The following is a 20,014-nucleotide window of genomic DNA, read 5'->3' on the forward strand; positions in this document are numbered from 1 at the left end:
ATACAACTTTCAAACTACTTAATTGTCAGTATACTTACTAATAGGATCAGAGGCCAGATAGGATCTTGGTGTGGCTTTCGGAACACCTGAACCATATTCATTTACAGCTGTGACTCTGAAGTAATATTCTGTTCCTGATACAAGATTACTGACATTAAACGTTGTTTTGTCCACGTTAGCTTTGACTGTAGCCCAAGTCTTGCGATCTATCTCACGCTTCTCAACAATGTAATGAGTTACTTCACTGCCCCCATCACTTTCTGGTGGGGACCATGAAAGTTTGCAAGAGACCATTGTGACGTCCGAAACCTCCAGGCCAACAACAGGTCCCGGTGTGTCTATTGAGTTTTAAATGACATGAAACAGAATAGTTATCTTAACGGCAATAATCACACCACTATTACATCACTACAGAATGTTGTACTTACCAAGTACTTTGACATTGACAAACACTGCCTTTTCCCCTGCTGGACTTCTTACAGTCAGAGAGTATTTGCCTGAGTCATCACGAGTTGTGTCAGAGATGACAAGGAATGTCATTGTGTCAATGAGATCCACATGACCCTTCTTGACAACGTTATCAATTCCCATCCTTCTCCATTGCACTGTAGGTGGTGGTCGTCCCCTTACAGTTGCAACTAATCTTATTGGACATCCTGCTCTAATTGTAAGACCTTTCTTCAACTCAGCATCCAAAGTAAGCTCAGGAGCCTCTGTTTAAGTGGAACAAATACACACACACACACACACACACACACACACACACACACACACACACACACACACACACACACACACACACACACACACACACACACACACACACACACACACACACATTCACATTTACTGTGAAACAAGGAAAAATATATAAAGATTTATAAAGTTAGGTGATGTTATGTTCATGAAGTTTATTAGCAGTTGCCCACCAAAGATATCGCGTGGTGAAACCGCTCCCTCAAGATTAGTTGGTTGGCTCAAGCCAATCTGGTTTTGGGCAGAAACACGGAATTCATACTCAAGTTTTTCATCCAAACTTGTGACTGCAAACTCTGTGCCAGTCAGCTGGGCTGCCACATTGCACCGCTTCCATCCTTCATCTCCCTTCTTGCCTGTACCCCTGACTCGGAGCTCAACTACATATCCAATGAGTGGAGCTCCACCATCATGTGTAGGCTTTGTCCACCCAAGAGTGATTGATGTCTTTGAACTGTCAGCCACCTTTAGGTTTCCAACAGGACCGGGAGGACCTGCAAGTGGAGAAAAGGTTATTGTTTCTAGAACAATAAGAAATAAAAGTCTTGATTCTTTACTACAGCACATTATAGTAAGTGTGTATAAGTGCTGAACAGTAGTTATACATACCAACAGGGTCTTTTGCAGTGAATGTTCTAGATGGTTTGCTTGCATCACCAATGCCAATCTCATTCTCAGCCTTGACACGGAACTGGTATTCATGATTGGGCAACAACCCTGTTACTGTCATATATGTTGCTGCAGTAGATTTAGTAACTGGAGTCCATCTAATGCCATGTTCTTCTTTCTTCTCAAGAATATAACCAGTAATGGGTTTTCCACCATCATTGTCAGGAGAACACCATACAACTGTCATTTCATCTTTTGCGATTTTGGTCACCTCGGGAGCATCTGGTGCACCTGGTCTACTGAACTGGGTTCTTGCAACAATAGCTTCTGTGTTCACAGCAGGGCCGGCCCCCATCTTGTTCTCTGCTCTCACTCTAAAGATATATTCACTTCCTTCAATGAGACGAGTTATATTAGCAGAATTGGTTACAATGGCTGAGGAATGGATTGACCAGACACCTCTGTTTGTATCACATTTTTCAATAATGTAGTTGTAGATTTCACATCCACCATCATCTTCTGGTACCTCCCATGTCAATCTGCATCTATCCACTGAAATGCCTGACACCTTCAGGTCTCTAATAGGTCCAGGTTTGTCAAGAACATTCACTTTAGCCTCAGCTGTACAGGATCCAGCTGCATTTGTTGCACTGATGATATATTTTCCAGTATCTGTACGTTTTGCATTTGAGAGCAGGAATTTAGAGTAGTTCGCACCAGATTCAACTTGAAGTCGAGGACTTTTGCTAAGATCTGCTGTGTCACCCTCTTTAATCCATTTGACATCCGGTTGCGGTTTGCCTTTAACTTCTGCCTCAATTGGAATGGAATCCCCAGCTTTGACTACAAGAACACCTTCCAACTTGATTTTTAGTTCTGGTAGTACAAGTTCCTCCTTTACAAGAACTTCTGCTGTAGTCACCCAATTGCTTTCACCTCCCTCATTCTTTGCTTGCACTCTAAACTGATATATTTGGTTTTCAATACATCTGTCAGCCATGAAATATGTTTCTTTAATAGCACCTTTATGAAGTCTTTCCCATTCCTCTGCATCTTTTGGTTTCTTTTCAACATGATATGCAATATTGCGGCTACCACCATCAATTTCTGGCTTCTTCCATTTGAGGAAGACAAAAGTCTTTCCAATTTCTGCAATATGGAAATTCTCTGGTTCACTAGGTTTATCAACAGGATCAACAGCAAGGACTGCTGTTTTTGTTTCTGTCGGTGGTCCCGCACCAATTTTGTTCTCTGCACTCACACGGAAGAAATATTCACGGTTCTCAAGTAGTGGAGCCTTCACAAGGCGTTTGGTGCAGTCAGATGAAACAAGTGTCCAACCCCTTTGACTGGGTTGACGACACTCGATGATATAATTTGTAATTTCAGTGCCACCATTATCCTCTGGATTTTCCCAAGACACCATACAGGAGTCTTTGGTCACATATGCAACTTTCAAGTTCTGACAAGCTCCAGGAATATCAAGCACATTAACAATAATTGTAGCTTGTGCCATACCACTGCTATTCTTAGCCTGAATTGCATATTTTCCATAGTCTCCTCTAATGGCATCCTGAATGACTAGCTCAACGACAGGATAGTTGTTGATCATCTCTGTACGCTTGTCTCTGCCTAAAGCTCTTGCATCCTTAGTCCAGGTAATTTCAGGATCAGGTCTGCCTTTAACCCGGGCCAAAAGGTTTATAATCTGTCCTGCCCGAACTGTTAAATGGTCACGACATGCAACATCAACAGTAACCTCTGGAGGAACAAGTATGTCCTTAGCAAGAACTGTCTCAGGCAGCTCTCTTGGTTCTCCATCCCCAGCCTTGTTGGATGCTCTAATGCGGAATCTGTACTCTGTACCTTCAGTAAGTCCAGGTACCCTAAAAGCACATTGCTTGATGAGATCCTTACCAATTCTGTCCCACTGTGCAGAACCTGATTTCTGACACTCAATAACATAGCCCAAAACAGGGCTACCACCATCTCTGTTAGGCTTGGTCCAAACCAAATCTGCATAAGATTTGCTCCAGTCCTTCAATTTTATGTTACTTGGAGGGCCTGGAGGAGTAATAGGGCGTGTTGCTTTTATTGCTTCTGAAGGGTAGGAAGGTTCGCTTATACCTGCAGCATTCTCAGCAAAAACTCTAAATTCATAGCTATTGCCCTCAAACAGACCAGAGACTCTGTATCTAAGGTCTAAGACTGGGGTTTTATTTACCCTAATCCATTTACCAGTCATCTCCCTACGTTCTACAATATAACCACTGACTGGAGTTCCACCATCAGTTTCTGGTGCAGTCCATGACACTGTCACAGCATTTTCTGTGACATCAGAACATGTTGGTGACCCTGGAGGACCTGGTGGATCAAACATGTGCTTGGCGATAGTTGGAGGACTTTCTAGAGCTTCTCCAAAGCCAATCTTGTTCTCAGCACGAATGCGTACAATATATTCACGACCTTTCTGTAAACGTGGAACCTTAGCTGTTGTGCTAATACTTTCAGAGCTTACAACAGACCATGGCTCCCAAGGTTTCTTAACATCCTTCTTTTCAACAATGTAGTTCATCAATGGAGTACCACCATCATCTTTAGGTGGACGCCACTGGATAACCATGTGATCAGGAGTAACATCAAGAATACTGACAGGTCCAATTGGGGGACCAGGAAGATCAAGAACAGTTACATGAAGAGCAACTGACTTGCTTCCTGCAGGATTTGAAACAGTCAGGATATATTCTCCTCCATCATTCCTAGTGCATTCACTAATCCTTAAAACTGTTGAAGTTGCATCTGTGTCAATTTTGCATTTTCCTTCTGTTTTAAGCTCATTTCCATCACTTAACCACTTGGCGGTTGGAGCTGGTATTCCTTTCATGACAGCAGGGAGTACAATTGTGCTTCCAGCTTTCACAATAAGACCCTCAATGAGCTTCACATCAACCTCAATAGATGGTGCCACTGCGAAGACAGATTATATGTGTCAGTTACACATTATGCTAAGTAAAGACATTAGAAGGTATTTAAAAATGTTAAATAAATCTTACAGGTCTTCTCCTGGCAAGTAATTGGTATGCTTGTGTCTGGTTGGCTAATACCAATTGCATTTTGTGATTTAACTCTGAATCGATACGTTTTTCCCTCTTCAAGTCCTGTCACATGGCAGTGAGGATTGCTAACAGTTTTGAAGTTGATCCAGTCAGCAGCTCCGTCTTCTTGATACTCAACGATAAATCCAGTGACTTCACTTCCACCGGTACGATCAGGCCACTCCCACTCAAGCCATACTTCTGTTTTTTCTGCATCTACATGGTGGAGATTCTTCGGAGGGCCAGGTGGATCTGGAGAGATTTAAACATAAATGCATATAATATTTTGACTCAATTATATACATTTAGGAACATAATGGATATAAAGTTCCTAAGACCTTATATGGACACTGCTTTAAAATTTGTGAATTCAATTAAAAGTGAATTATAACTCATCAGCTAATTTTCTGAATTAAATGGAACTGAATGAATTAAAATTAACCTCTTCAAGTCTTGCCTAGCTCCACCCAAAATGTCAGTGTGAATCTGAAGATTTCATTAATACTTACACAGAGGATCAACTGCCTTGATAGGCTTGTTGGTTACAATATATGCACTTCTTCCAAACTGATTCTCAGCTGCGACCCGGAATAAATACTGAACACCTTCCATAAGGTACAGAGCCATGAGGGTTAGCTTTTTACACGAGGCACAGACTGGGATCCATGTCTCAGCAGCAACATCTTTTTTCTCCACAATATAGTGAGAGATTACAGCCCCACCATCATCTTCTGGTTTTTGCCAAGTTAGATAAGCCGATTCACTTGTCACCTCAGAGATAGCAAGATTCCTTGGAGGCCCAGGCTTATCTGAGTCACAAAAAAAAAAAATAAATAAAAATAAAAAAATCACAGGATAAAATAAATAAATGCCACTCTCAGATATAGCCCTTTCACAACCCAATTAATAATACTGATATGAGCACCATGTTAACTTAAGTTCCAAGTACTAAAGGCAAACACAGATTGATATGATCAAAAATCTTCACCATTGTAATGTGAATTACATTACAGTGGGCAATTTTTAAAAAAGCTCACATAACTGATCATCATGATTCAATTAATCTGCTCTAAGTATGATTCACGCAACTAAAGCCGGCACATGTGATCCTCATGGCTGTCATATAATAATAATTTTAAAAATTGAATGCAGACAACTGATAATGTCGTTAAGCCACAGGGATCTATGGAACCCATTTTAAGAACCACTAGTTTGCATGATACATACCAAGAACAAGCACTGTACAAGTTGCTGTCTTTGTTCCAACTGCATTTTGAATGGTTATGGTATAGTTGCCACAGTCAGCACGGGTGGATTTCTTTATGTGCAGTTTACTTCCACTTGCCGTGACTTCGACAATACAATGAGCTGGAACCTCTCCATCATTTTTCTTCCAAGACACAGTAGGAGTTGGAATGCCCTTTATCACAGCACTTAGAGTTATATCTGTTCCAATCATGGCCAGGTGGTCACGTGACATATTAGCATCCAGCAGCAACTGTGGCTCCTCTGTAGATAAAATAAACCCAGAATGCACCTCGGTAAAATGGTCCAAACGTATAAAAATATTATCTAATAAGTAAGTACAATTGTAACAAAATAATTACCCAGCCTGTCGTGAACTTTTACTGGTTCCTTTACATAAGCAGGGTCTGATTTTCCAGCTGCATTCACAGCCATAATCCTAAAACTGAATTCTCCACCCTCTGGAAGGTTTTTCACAACAAAGTTGGTATCTGGGCATGATTCTGGAGTATCATTGGCTTGTATCCATTCAACTGCACCAGGCTTCTGATACTCAATAAGGTATCCAAAGATTTTGCCTTTGCCATCATGGCGAGGAACACACCATTTCAAACTCACAGAATCTTTTGTTTTGTCAACAGCCTCAGGTAGTACAGGTGGGCTAGGCCGAACTGTAAACACAAATTTCACAATTACAAATTAAAAAGAAAAACATATTGTTCCCAAAACAATACAAATATGTAAAATATCAAACAGCAATACAAATCAAATAATATATCATTATATCAAAAATAAATCAATACCCATGATTTCTTCTGAAAAACTTACTATATCTTTTATTTTATTGAATGCTCTATGCAAACATTGTTCATGCTGTGTATCTATTATTAAATGCTAACATCCAACAGTTAACATTACCCAGCAAGTTAAATTCTTTATTACAGACTTATTTGTAAATGTATGTTGAGTTTTGGATTTCTTTTTTAGCTTTTTAATTGGAATTGGATTAAAAGAATAATGTTTTTTTTCTCAAAAACAAAATATTGAAGTACTATAAATGCTGACTAGGAACTTATCGGTTATTATACATTTTATTATCTATAAAAATGGTTTATAGACAAAATCACATACCAACTGGATCCTTGGCAAGAATAGGTTTGGATGGAGGGCTTGGATCTCCAATACCGATTTCATTCTCTGCTAAGACGCGGAATTCATATTCACAGCCTTCCACGAGATCCTGCACCCTATACTGGGTTGCAGGGTAGATGTGCTCTCTGGTTGCACGGGACCATCTATTAGCTGAGGGCTCCTTCTTTTCCAAGTAGTAGTTGGTAATAGGCTTCCCACCATCACGAGGACGGTTCCAAATCACCAGGGCTGAGTCACAGAATACGTCTTTAACTGTAGGTTCTTCTGGAGCCTCTGGAACTCCTACAAGTCAATTACAACATTACAATCATAACATTTTCCCCACCAAACTGACATCTAAAACACCTGCTCCTCTACAACTTGTTTTACATACTGAAAAGGTCCTTAGCCTTCATCTCTTCAGACTCCAGTGGGTCGCTGATGCCATACATATTCTCAGCACTGATTCTCATGATGTATTCACGGCCTTCTACAAGCTTGGGAACTTTGCAAGTAGTTTTTGTGGAGGCAGATGTTACAGTTGTCCATATGTCCCTGTTAACATCTCTCTTTTCAATTATGTAGTTGGAAATGTCACATCCACCATTATCAAGTGGTGGATTCCAAGAAATTATCATATGATTTCTATGGACTTCCTCAAAGACAACAGGACCTTCTGGTGGCGATGGACGATCTTAAGTAAAAGAAGCATAATAGTTTTAGAGATCATTAATATCATTTACTTAAACTTAGATGAAAAAGACTTGGAGTAAAAGAATACATACCAACAACAGTGACATTGCAAATGCCTTTACGAGATCCAGTGCAGTTTTCAACTGTTACACAATATCTGCCACTGTGCTCACGCTTAGCCTTGATAATGCCAAGAGACATTGTGGTAGGAGTGCTTTTCATTTGAACATGTCGATCTGCTTTCAGCTCATTATCATCCCTTGACCATGTGATGGAAGGGGCTGGTTTTCCTGAATAGCGCCCCAGCAGAACAAAGCTTTCACCAACACGGGCGATTAACTTGTCACGGAAGTCTACTTCAATAGTTGGGGGCTCTAAAATGAAAAGGAATGACATTCCATTCAGTTTCAAATTTAAGTGTTGAAATCAGAGGGTTACTATTTGCAGTAAAACGCATGTGAGTTAAATAATTCTAAGGAGATCAGGCCTTCATACCAAGCTCATCTTTGCATGTGATTGGTTTGGTGCAGAAGGATGGCTTGCCCTGACCAATTTCGTTAACAGCACTGACACGGAATTCATAGGTTTCACCCTCTCGGAGGGGGTCAGATGTGAATTTTCTATCCATCAGCACATCTTTGGTCAGTCTAACAAACTTGTCTTTTCCAATAGTGCGTGCTTCCATGATGTAGGATGTCACATCACATCCTCCATCATACTTTGGTGGTTTCCATGTTAAACTAATGTAGTCCTTAGTGACAGCAGTAACTTCAAGATCTTCAGGACGGTCTGGCACAGCTAGTGAAGAATAAAAAAAGATAATTTACCATACTTTCTCAAACCTTGTAACAAAATGTATTTCAATACTCCACCATTTGGTAATAGAGAAAATGGCAATAGAAATACACTACACCAACTTACTGAGACGTTCCTTGACAATAATTTCACATGCAGTTTCACGGAATGGACCAAATCCAACTGCATTTTCAGCTGCAACTCTGAAGAAATATCCTTTCCCCAAAACCAGATTATAAACCACAGCACTCTGCCTGGCAGCATTGTAAGAACATGCTGTCCAATATGCGCGTTCAGCATCACGTTTCTCAATTAAGTAGTTAGAAATTGGAGAACCGCCATCATCTTCAGGGAAAAACCAGGTCAGTTTGCATGAGTCAATGCTGAGATTGTCTGCCATGAAAGGTATGCCCACTGCACCTGGGACATCTGAGGAAAGCAATAAAAGGAATTATGTAAGAATGACATTTTGTATTTGTAAATACTTACTGATGATTCATGGCTCCTACTTACCAAGGACCTCAATAGTGATAGTCTTCTTCACTTCTCCTCCAGCATTTGTTGCTGTTAAGCTATAAACACCTTGTTGCTTTCTGGTGCAATTCTTAATTACTAATGAGGTGCTGATTGACGTGGTCTCTACAACAGCCTCTGGGGGAACAGCACCACCATCGCGGTTCCAGGTGATTGTAGGTACAGGCACACCTGACACATATGCTATGATGCGTATAACACCACCAGCATGAATAATCATCTTTTCCTTCATTGACACGTCTAGCTCAATCACAGGGACAACTGAAATATGAAAAGAAATATATTTATGCTTAAATACAATGTACATAATACATGCAGTAACATTAAAAACATCTTGACTTGATGTTATTAGAACGTACCAATTCTGTCCTTCATTTCAAGAACTTCAGTAACCTCTCCTGGCTCACTTAATCCAGCAGCATTGAATGCCAAAACTCTGAACTTGTAAAATCCATTTTCTTTCAATCCAGTGATTACAAACTTGGTTCCTCTAATTTCTTTTTCTTTGGCCTGAGAAAATAAATCATAATAAATGAAACACAGAAAATACATGACGGTAGTTTGGTGTAATTTATGTGCATATATGGCACAATGTGGAAAGTTAAATAACTAGCTTTGTTGTTTATGATGCAAGAACTAAAAGAACAGTTATAACTGAGGTCTGAAAGTATGATCCTTTTTAACAGCATACTAACTAAACATAACCTCTCCCTACGTAGTCTTTACAATGAATAATAGAAGTCTCGGTAGTACTTCCAAGTAGAAAGTGTGGATATGTTTCTCTAAGTCTCTCTAAGTCTGGTTTAGTCAGGAAATCTTGAATCTTAAAATGATAGAATGCTGATTTAGTAGCTGTTTTAATATGACAGCTAAAACTGAAATCAGAGTCTATTACTACACCAAGGTTATGGCTTGCTCTTTAGATGTAATGTCCAAAAAGGCAGCTACACTGTACCTCTACTGTTCCAGAACAATAATCTATGTTAGTCCAACTGCAGAACATTTTGGTCCATTACATTCATGGATATGCTTATGGACCACAGATCACTGGCACTCTTTTAGAAACATTATTTGTATTGCCACACAGTCATTCCTGCCTGACAGGTATGAATGGAACGATTTAAAGACTTTTCCTGATAGTCCCACCCATCTATCAAGTCTGTCTACAGGAATTTTAGGTTCAATGGTATTAAAGACTGTGACACACACTCTTGTTTATCGCATACCTTGACCCAAGTCTCTGTGCCTTCCTCTTTGTATTCAGCATAGTAACCCATGATCTTTGATCCACCATCCTTCAGAGGTGGAATCCATTCCAAGTCAACTGTTGACTTTGTCCAGTCAGTGATCTTAGGGGTTGGTGGTAAAGGAGGAGCTATGCAAAAATAGGGAAATCAAAGAGTGAAACTCTGACATAATCAACAATAGTACATCACTACTACTATTTCAGGCGGTACTCACAAATAGGATCTCTGGCAAATGTTGGATCTGATGGCAAACTTGGAGGTCCACACCCTGCTGCATTGATGGCTGTCACACGGAACAAGTACTGACATCCTTCAATGAGGTCTGTGACATGGTGGGATACACCAAGGGGCATGGGCCTGACTGGGTCCCGCGTTACTCTGTTCCAGCGCTTTGCTGTGGTTTCTTTCCGCTCGACCCAGTAGCCTGTAATTGGACTACCACCATCTGTTTCAGGCTCTTCCCAGTTCACTGTCATCGAGTCCATTTTGACTCTTGAGAGGGTTGGCTTCTCACACTGACCAGGGACAGCTATGAAAATATATGAACTCAGTTACTTCCCTTAAAATGACAAATTGGCATATTGATTTGCAAGATATAACCTTTCTTGGTAAATATGAGCACTTACTGAAAATTTCCCTAGCAACTTCCGGTTCACTGTCAAGTGGATCACCAACTCCATATTTGTTCTGAGCCCTGACACGGAATATATACTCATGGCCTGGCATCAGACCCTCAATTGTAAATATGCGTGCTTTGGGTGCACCAGGGACAGGAATCCATGACTTTCTATTGGCAACACGTTTCTCAATAACATAGTTAGTAATTCTAGAGCCACCATCATCTATGGGAGGCAACCATGACAGCGTAATCTGTTCAGCATGAATCTCCTCAAATCTGATTGGTGCTGAAGGAGCTCCAGGTAGTCCTGTTAGAAAAAAAAAAATACATGGTACTTAATTTCTGTGAACTGCTCATAAAATTCGGAAGAAATACAAAGAATGTGTTTATTTGCATAATTTACCTAGAACATTTAGTCTCATTTCCTTTGAAACTGTGCCTAGGCTGTTGCTGGCAGTGAGTGTATAAAGGCCAGTGTCTGAACGCTTGCCCTGCTGAATAAGCAGTGTGCAGCTATCATCAGCAACAAGCTTGTTGATATTTTCATCATAGACAATATCAACCTTTTTATCGCCTTTGTGGGGTGGAGCTTTCTGCCATGTAAGGGTGGGGAATGGACATCCTTTGATTTTAGCAACAATGTTAATGTCTGTGTTCTGTTCAACTTCCATAAACTCGTCAAGATCAATTGACGGTGCTCCTAGAAAAATAACAGATATTTCAATTTACTCATGTTCAGAGTAACCTAAAAATGCTAATATATCAGCAAATGAGGCAACCAGCTACCACACATAATAATTAATACTTAATTTCCTATACGTAGTTATAGATAGAATGCAGTTATTCTAATATAACATAACTTAAGTTATGACACAAGGGAAAAGTATAATTTATAGTTTATATAATTATATCTAAGAAATTTTAAAGTTTACAATATTTTACACACTTGTCTGATCCTTAACAATGATGGGTCCTGCTGTGGACGATGGTCTACTGGCACCAACTTCATTTACAGCTTTGACACGGAATTCATACTCAGCACCATCATGTAGGTCCTCCACTTTAAAGGTGGTGGTATCAATGTCACGTCTATTGCACTGCCTCCATGACTCTTTCTGCTCTCCACTGGAGTCCCACCAGAGGCGTTCAACGTTGTAGTGAGTTACAGGGGAACCACCATCATTTTTGGGTGCCTTCCATGTCAGCGTGACTGTTCCCTTGGATACATCCACAATTTTAACTCTTGTGGGTGCATCAGGTGGATCTGCAAAGATGTAGGCAATTAGCTGAGCCATCATGGAAAATCACATTTTAGTCTTCTTGAGTCATTGACCTGTTACACTTACGGATAGGTTCCTTTGCCCGAGTCCTCTGAAAGGTTTGTAGTGGGGGTCCCATACCGAAACGATTCTCTGCTCGAATACGGAATAAGTAGTCTTGCCCCTCATTAAGATCTGGAACTACAAATGACAGGCTGGCACAGGCTGGGTTGACTTTTGTCCAGGCTTTTCCTTCAACTGTCTTTTTCTCAATGTAGTAGCTCTGGATTCTTTCACCACCATCATTATCTGGGGGCTTCCATGTAAGTCTACATGTACTTCGTGTGATGTCTGTGATTTTGAGATCCTTTGGAGGTCCCGGGTAATCTAGACAAAAGATTTTTAGGTCATTCATGTTTTTTATATTTAACAAATTGATTAATAAGAAAATAACAATAAATGTTTAGACCAAAGTTTTCAATTACCCAAGTCACTCACAATGAATTAACACTATGAGTTAATACATACAGTATATACAAACAGACATCAAACATTACAAAACAAAAAGAAAACAACAGAATAACGTAGTCTTACCAAGGACGGTCACACGGATTTTAAGTGACTTTGTGGTAGCCTTGTTGGAAGCAGTAATCATGTAGCGTCCAGAATGTTTGAGCTTACATTCAGGAATAATCACTTCTGATGTGGTATCAGTAACCGAGACCTATAGAATATTTTTTTTCAATACCACACCTACTGTATTGGGATCTTTCATCATAAAATGTTGCAAAAAGCAAACCGTTCTACCTGTGAATCCACCGGAAGAGTGTGCTGCTCATTCTTCTTTTCTGCTGGAGCACTTCCATCATATTCCCAAGTGACTGTTGGAACAGGCCTTCCTGTTATAGTAGCAGGGATTTTGATGGTTGTTCCAGCACGACAAGAAAGAAGGTCTTCAGCATCCAGTCCCAATGTAATGACAGGATCCTCTGAAAAAAAAAACATTTTTAAAAATGGTGGAAACTAGGAGTTATTTGTACGAACAGAATAATCAATTTCTAAAACGGCTTTTTAGAGAAAAATTCTAATTGGAAGCCACCATTAACATAGGACTCAAAATACATATGACAAATGTGTCCAGTTCAAGATTTGCATCATACATGGACTGATTGTTCTATGCCTCAAATTAGATTTCTTCATCTTTACTTATTATTATTTATCAATCAGATATAGAAAAATATATATTTAGCAATTCATTTATTCTCAAAGTTCATTACTATTGGCTCACTAAAATATATAGTGAAAATGAAGTGTTCTGTTCCTATGTATTTTTTTTTAAGTTTAGTTTAGCCTCACCCTTGCATCGCAAATATATTTTGATTATATGAAAACACAGTAATATCAAAAACATCTCTGTTCAAGTCAGTCAAATCAAGTTTTGTTTATGGAAGAAAATTGTCCCAATGTTTTTATTTGCTCAAATGCATATAAATCTTACCCAGGATGTCCTGTATAACGGTGTCAGCAGTTCTTGGACTTGGCTCTGACTCGCCTGCAGCATTTACAGCAACAATTCTGAATCTACATTTCCGATTCTCCTTCAGTCCTGTCACAGTATATGCAGGAGTGGGAATGAGCTTATCAGGTTCATTCACTCTTTTCCACTCATGTGAGCCTTCATCCTGGACCTCAACGAAGTATCCTTTGATTGGGCTTCCACCATCCTTCTCTGGTGGGGACCAGCCCAGAGTCACACTGCTTGTTGTCTTGTCCTTTACTTCAGGTGCAGTTAGTTGACTTGGTGGATCTACAAAAAAACAAACAGCATTTATGTTATTCTGCACACAATTTCATAATAAAAATCAATGCAGTAGGATCCCACTTACTTATTGGATCCAGGGCAAACACACACTCTGTTGCCTCACTTGGGGGTCCAATGCCAGCGGCATTTTGTGCCATTATACGGAACTGATACTCAATACCTTCAATCAAGTGCAGCACATTGTACTCTAAGCCCTTAACCGCTGGCTTTGTGACTGGAGCCCTGTTAACACGAGACCAGTATACAGCTCCTCTCTCTCTCTTCTCAAGCCAGTAGCCCTGAATGGTTGATCCACCATTGTCTTTTGGAGGCTCCCATGTTACTACCATGGATGAGCGATTGTGTCGAATAATTTTAGGTCTCAGGGGTGGGCCAGGAAGACCAAATGGATCCTTGAGGACAGCTTTCTCTGATTCACAACCATCACTAACTCCATACTTGTTCTCAGCTTTGATCTGGAACTGGAAAGTGCCATAGGCCTCAAGCTTATACACCTTTGAAAAGAAAAGAAGTTTCAATGTTCCACATACACTGGTTCCAAATTGGTTCCAAATACACTGAATGAGGGGAAGGAGTACTATGGGGTGTGGTTGGGGGGAATAGGTTTAGTGGAATAAATAATCACAGCAAACTAACCGTATAGCGTCTATCTACAACGCAGCATGTCAACTGCTCCCAATCAGACTTCTTCTTGCTGGCATCCCTCTTCTCAATGATATAGTTAGTGAGGTCACTTCCTCCATTGTCCTCAGGACCATCCCAAGTGAGGTAGCAAGACTCTGCCTTAATGTCAGAGATCACAATGTTCCGTGGTGGTGTGGGACGATCTGGAGTGAAAACAAAATGTAAACCTTCAGTATACTTTACCAAAAAAAAGAAAAAAAGAAAAAAGAATAAGATAAAGAACATAAATAAAATAAATGTAATTTAAATTAACTTTAAAGAAAATCATACCCAATATGTCAACTTTGAGGACCTGTTGACCTGTACCATGAACATTTTTGGCAACTACTTTATAAGAGCCTGTGTCTGGCCTCACAGATACAGGAATACTGATCTTGGTGTGGATTGTTTGCCTGTCAATCTCCTCTGATTCAAGTGTCATGGTCTCTGTGGATTTGTCAAGAACAACTCCATTCTTTGTCCATTCATAGGTGGGCAAAGGAAGCCCAACAATTTCCACAGGGATTTCGATAGCTGCTCCCGTCTTGGTAGTAATATTGTAAGCCTGGAAGTACTTCAGAAACTTCACAATTGGTGCACCTACAATGCAGTAGTATCAACATAAATTTTGTGAGATGCACTACAGTATCATGTATTAATTTTTTTGCAAGAAACATACAAAAATTAATACATACGGTGATCATCTCGAACATGGACACTGATTGTTCTGGATAGTTCACCATTGCCAACCTCATTGACAGCCATCACTCTGAAGTCATACATCATATTCTCATTTAGATTTTCCACTGTAACAGTGGGTTCTCTGCACATCTGACGATTGGCAACTTCAAATTCATCACCATCTTCTCTCTTTTTTTCAACATAATAGCCTATAATTGGAGCACCACCATCACTGCGTGGAGGTAGCCAAGCAAGTGTAACAGTGTTTTTGGTCCTTCCAGTGTGGTGAAGCTTCTCTGGGGCAGATGGAACACCTAGAATTTCAACAAATCAACATGGTGCATTAGTGCCAAGAGTTTTTGCTTCTGCTGTAGCTAAAATGACTAAAACTAAAAGTTTTGGTCAATTTCAAATATAGGTGTACTGGACTGATGTTACCTTTAGGATCCACAGCAAGAACTGGTCCTAGTTCAACAGGGGTACCAAGGCCAAATTTGTTTCTTGCAATCACACGGAACATATATTCTTCGCCAGTAAGAAGACCAACAATGTCACATTTACATGTAGCAGTTTCCAAGGGTTGCCTGTAGATGTGCATTTTGGCATCCTTTCTCTCAACGATATATCCTATAATGTCACTTCCACCATTATCAACAGGATCAGACCAGGTAAGTGAAATCATCTTCTTGCTCACATTAACCGTTTTAAGATCAACCACAGGTCCAGGAACATCTTTTGAAAAGGTAAAGAGACCACTAGTTGAAATACAAGAAATGCAACTCAAAAATGTTCATACAAAGGTTTTTAAAGAAGGACTAACTTACCCATTACATCAACCTTAATAAAAGCAGATTTTGTTCCACAGGAATTTGTTCCGGTGATCTCATATTTGCCATGGTCAGTTCTCAAAGTATTCTTGATACTTAGGGTGCTGCACTTTTTGTCAGATTCAATAACAACACGTTCCTTATCAGGTTCAGCATCATCTTTGGTCCATTTCACTTCTGGTATGGGTCTGCCAACAACTACAGCTGGGATGCGCAGGGTCTCCCCAGCTTTTACAATAACTCCTTTCCTTACAGAGATATCAAGCTCAACTTCTGGGGCCACTGCGGCAGTAAAACAAACACGAGATTAGTCATAGTACTGGCATACAGCAAGAGATTATTTGAATGAAGTGCTCCTGTGAGAGCTTACATTCAGGTTCCTTGACCTGAACAGGTTCAGTCATTCCTGGGACTCCGTGTCCACCTTCATTTACAGCATAAACACGGATGTTATAATCTGCTCCCTCTTTTAGTCCAGTCAAGGTGTACTTGCATTCCTTGCATCTGAACTCAGTGCTGCGGACCCATTCTTTTTCTCCCACAAGACAGCGTTCAACATGATATCCAAGAATATCTCCACCACCATTGTACAATGGTGGAATCCAAGCAATTTCAACTGTGGAATTTGTAGTATCAACAATTCTTGGCACAGGTGGTCCAGGTGGCACTGTAAAGATATTTTTTATAGTCATTAAAGGTCTCACACTTCCAGTAATATATCTTTTTACATATTTTTTTTAACTGTGTTTAGGTGTGTGTGTGTGTGTGTGTGTGTGTGTGTGTGTGTGTGAGTGTGTGTGTGTGTGACAAAATTATACAAAAACTTACTGATTGCATCCATTGCAATCACAGGATCAGTTGGAGGACTAAATTCTCCAGGACCAGCAAGATTCTCAGCACAGACCCTGAAGACATACACCAGGCCTTCCATAAGTCCCTCAACTTTGGTTGTCAGTGAGCTAAGAAGGTTGCGGTTCGCTCTTGTCCAGTATTTGCTGTTGACCTCACGTCTTTCAATCCAGTAGCCCAAGATGGGGCTGCCATTGTCCTTAGGTTCGTGCCAAGAAAGAGCAACACTAGTGGCAGTGACTTCTCCTACTCTTGGCATGTTAGGAGCATCAGGAGGTTCTGAAAGGAAAATGTTTTCAAGAAGCATCATCAAATATTTAGTAAATGTAACTGTTTTGTTAACCATTTTATGTTGTGTCGATTTCTGCATTATGTATTTTACCAAATTGGTTCTTTGCAAGAAGTGGCTCAGAATACAGTGGTGGGCCACTGCCAAACTTGTTTTCAGCTCGGACTCTGAAAATATACTCCTTTCCTTCAATGAGTTTAGTCACAGGGTAGTTGTATCCTTTGTGGGTTGAACTAACAGTAACCCAGCCAATTTCATCAGTAGTATTATCTTTCTTCTCCAGGATATAATTGATGATCTCACTGCCACCATCATCAAGTGGTGCATCCCATGTGCAAATAACAGAATTTTTCCTGATCTCGTCAAATCCAAAGTTCACTGGTGGACCAGGTTTATCTACAGATAACAACAAAATAAATTTTTACTCAATGTGATATTTATGGCCATATAAGGAAAAATATACAAATCCAAAAACTAATCTTACCAAGAATATTAACATCACATGATGCCGTTGCAAAACCATGGATATTCTCAACCCTGATGGTGAAATGTCCATGGTCAACTCTGACGGCATCACGCACCATCATTGCAGTTTCGCCTCTCTTGCTCTGATCAAACGACAGGCGATCTGAAAGTGGAGGATGGAATTCCTCCTCAGGTTCAGGATGGGCAGCTTTGGTCTTCCTTCTTCTCACAACGAGTTCTGGCTTCTTCTTGACAACCTTTTGTACATTCTCATCATTCCTGAACCATGTCACAGTGGGGTATGGAGATCCAGAAATATGGGCATCCAATCTTATCTCCTCACCCTTCCTGACACTCAAGCCAGATACAATGCGCGAATGTAGTGATACCTTTGGTGGATCTGAAATAAAATGATGTGTTACTTGACATGTCACTTATCAATAGTTTTCCTAATAACCTGAATGTTGTGAGACATACCAACAGGATCAGCAGCTACAATCGGGGGAGTGCTGCGAGATGGATCACTTTCTCCAGCAATGTTCTCTGCACGGACACGGAACTGGTATTCTTTGCCCTCTGTCAAGTCAGTAATGGTGTAGGAGAAACCAGGCACCAGATTTGGAACACACCGTTCAAATCTGTCACCATCCTTCTCAATCTTCTCAAGAATATACCCAGTAATTGGACAACCACCATCAGATGGTGGTTCCTTCCATTTAAGAGTGACGGACTGACGGGTAGGATTGTGTGCCTCAACCTCAATTGGTGGGTCAGGTCGCTCTGAAATATTTTAATTAAAGAGTTAATTAAAAAAATAATATATAGAATTATATTACACTTTTACATCACACTAAAGTAAACATTATACTTACGCTTCTGTTCCTCACAGATAACAGGGTTTTGAAGTTCAAGATATTCTCCACCACCAATTCTGTTAACAGCCTTTACTCTGAAGTAATATTCACTGTTCACCATGAGGTCCTTGACCACAAATTCCAGAACATTGACTCCAGACATTACGGGCAAAAATGTCTTCTTCTGAGATTCTCTCCGCTCCAGTATATAGTGCAAAATTGGGCTACCACCATCATTGTCTGGTGGTTCCCATGATAATTTGCAGGAGTTCTTGGTGACTTCACTTGGAGAGATGCTCTTACATTGTCCAGGCAGACCTGTTGACAAATGCCATTGTTTAATTTACTAACAAAAATATGACCGACGATAGGAAAACATGGACATGTATCATAGATGAATAACACTGTGGAGTGCAACATTAATACTGAGTAATTCTGAATTATTAATAAACACAGAGTATTAATACTGAGTAAAAATGAGTATACTCATTTGCACAGAACTGCTCAGGAACATAGATGTGGGTTGAAAAATTAACAGGCAGAGTTGAACATTTTAAAGGAAGATTAGTAAGTATCCTTCTGGTTTTAAGAACAGTTTTGTAATATAAGAGGTTACTGTCTATTCCATGAAATTAATTGCATGGTTTACTCTGTCCTTTACTCAGTACATGTTTTGTCACCTATGGTGATTGAAAAACAAAAATGAATGGAAAGTCAGGCTGAGAAGAGTTGCCACCACCTTTAATCTATGCACATGAGTCAAATGTGAATGTGTGAGTTTGTGAATGAGTGGAGTTTATGATCCAAGTGTTGAAACCATAGATGTCTTACCAATCACTTTAACATTAACTGTTCCTGTAGCTGAACCCAAATTGTTCTCAATAGTGACAGTGTAGACACCAGCATCTTCATGCTTGCACTTGAGGAGCTCGAGGTGAACGCTGTTGAGTTCACAGGTCAAGGTGAGCCGGTCACCAGTCTTCAGCTCTGAGTCTTCCTTCTTCCAAACCATTGATGGTTTGGGAATTGCTTTGTATGGGATCTTTATAAGCATCTTCTCACCCTCAACAACAACAACATCTTGGGTCTTCAAATCAATGGTTGGGGTACCTGGCAAATGTTTACAAAATGTATTAATGTAAATGTAGCAATACCACAGAGCAATACGAGTTTTACCAAAATTTTTTTTTAAAAGGACATATGGAATTACAAAATCAAAATTGTGCTTACTGTCAGGGTCTTTAGCAAAGACCTTATCAGAGATCTCAGAAGGATCACTGACTCCAACACCATTAATGGCACGAACCCTAAGAACATATTGTTTCTCAGGAATGACACCGTCTTCAGCCCTGAACCTGAGCTCTTTGATTGGACGAGCATTGATTCTCATCCACTTTTCTGTGTCAGCCTCTGCCAGCTCAACATGATAGCCAGTAACAGGACTTCCTCCATTCTTCTCCGGTGCTCTCCATGTGATGTTTATATGCTCTCTGCTGGCATCAATAACCTTAACCTCAATTGGAGGAGAAGGTACACCTGAAAAAGAGTCAGTGAAACAATTACTAATGGCTGTTACTTTTA

At 40.1% G+C, this 20,014-nt stretch overlaps 1 protein-coding gene across 1 annotated transcript in view; it reads right to left on the reverse strand.

Moving 5' to 3' along the window:
• Positions 1 to 20,014, reverse strand: part of ttn.1 (titin, tandem duplicate 1) — a 142,949-nt gene that overhangs the window by 52,841 nt on the left and 70,094 nt on the right. The window contains exons 120-157 of the mRNA XM_077002317.1: positions 19,664 to 19,969; positions 19,265 to 19,543; positions 18,452 to 18,751; positions 18,057 to 18,359; positions 17,599 to 17,979; positions 17,208 to 17,510; positions 16,805 to 17,104; positions 16,347 to 16,643; positions 15,974 to 16,258; positions 15,588 to 15,881; positions 15,164 to 15,463; positions 14,760 to 15,068; positions 14,442 to 14,632; positions 13,870 to 14,299; positions 13,482 to 13,790; positions 12,791 to 12,972; positions 12,578 to 12,707; positions 12,071 to 12,370; positions 11,671 to 11,988; positions 11,128 to 11,424; positions 10,732 to 11,031; positions 10,320 to 10,634; positions 10,085 to 10,233; positions 9,218 to 9,368; positions 8,838 to 9,119; positions 8,451 to 8,753; positions 8,025 to 8,327; positions 7,622 to 7,903; positions 7,231 to 7,530; positions 6,837 to 7,139; positions 6,068 to 6,376; positions 5,688 to 5,969; positions 4,970 to 5,269; positions 4,419 to 4,712; positions 1,366 to 4,332; positions 930 to 1,250; positions 429 to 713; positions 39 to 338 (exon numbers count right to left, since the gene is read on the reverse strand). Of these exons, the coding sequence (XP_076858432.1) occupies positions 39 to 338; positions 429 to 713; positions 930 to 1,250; positions 1,366 to 4,332; positions 4,419 to 4,712; positions 4,970 to 5,269; positions 5,688 to 5,969; positions 6,068 to 6,376; positions 6,837 to 7,139; positions 7,231 to 7,530; positions 7,622 to 7,903; positions 8,025 to 8,327; positions 8,451 to 8,753; positions 8,838 to 9,119; positions 9,218 to 9,368; positions 10,085 to 10,233; positions 10,320 to 10,634; positions 10,732 to 11,031; positions 11,128 to 11,424; positions 11,671 to 11,988; positions 12,071 to 12,370; positions 12,578 to 12,707; positions 12,791 to 12,972; positions 13,482 to 13,790; positions 13,870 to 14,299; positions 14,442 to 14,632; positions 14,760 to 15,068; positions 15,164 to 15,463; positions 15,588 to 15,881; positions 15,974 to 16,258; positions 16,347 to 16,643; positions 16,805 to 17,104; positions 17,208 to 17,510; positions 17,599 to 17,979; positions 18,057 to 18,359; positions 18,452 to 18,751; positions 19,265 to 19,543; positions 19,664 to 19,969 (13,560 nt within the window). The remainder of the gene's footprint in view (positions 1 to 38; positions 339 to 428; positions 714 to 929; positions 1,251 to 1,365; positions 4,333 to 4,418; positions 4,713 to 4,969; positions 5,270 to 5,687; positions 5,970 to 6,067; positions 6,377 to 6,836; positions 7,140 to 7,230; positions 7,531 to 7,621; positions 7,904 to 8,024; positions 8,328 to 8,450; positions 8,754 to 8,837; positions 9,120 to 9,217; positions 9,369 to 10,084; positions 10,234 to 10,319; positions 10,635 to 10,731; positions 11,032 to 11,127; positions 11,425 to 11,670; positions 11,989 to 12,070; positions 12,371 to 12,577; positions 12,708 to 12,790; positions 12,973 to 13,481; positions 13,791 to 13,869; positions 14,300 to 14,441; positions 14,633 to 14,759; positions 15,069 to 15,163; positions 15,464 to 15,587; positions 15,882 to 15,973; positions 16,259 to 16,346; positions 16,644 to 16,804; positions 17,105 to 17,207; positions 17,511 to 17,598; positions 17,980 to 18,056; positions 18,360 to 18,451; positions 18,752 to 19,264; positions 19,544 to 19,663; positions 19,970 to 20,014) is intronic.

Source organism: Brachyhypopomus gauderio, chromosome 4 (genome assembly GCF_052324685.1).
Source record: "Brachyhypopomus gauderio isolate BG-103 chromosome 4, BGAUD_0.2, whole genome shotgun sequence".
NCBI classification, from domain to species: domain Eukaryota; kingdom Metazoa; phylum Chordata; class Actinopteri; order Gymnotiformes; family Hypopomidae; genus Brachyhypopomus; species Brachyhypopomus gauderio.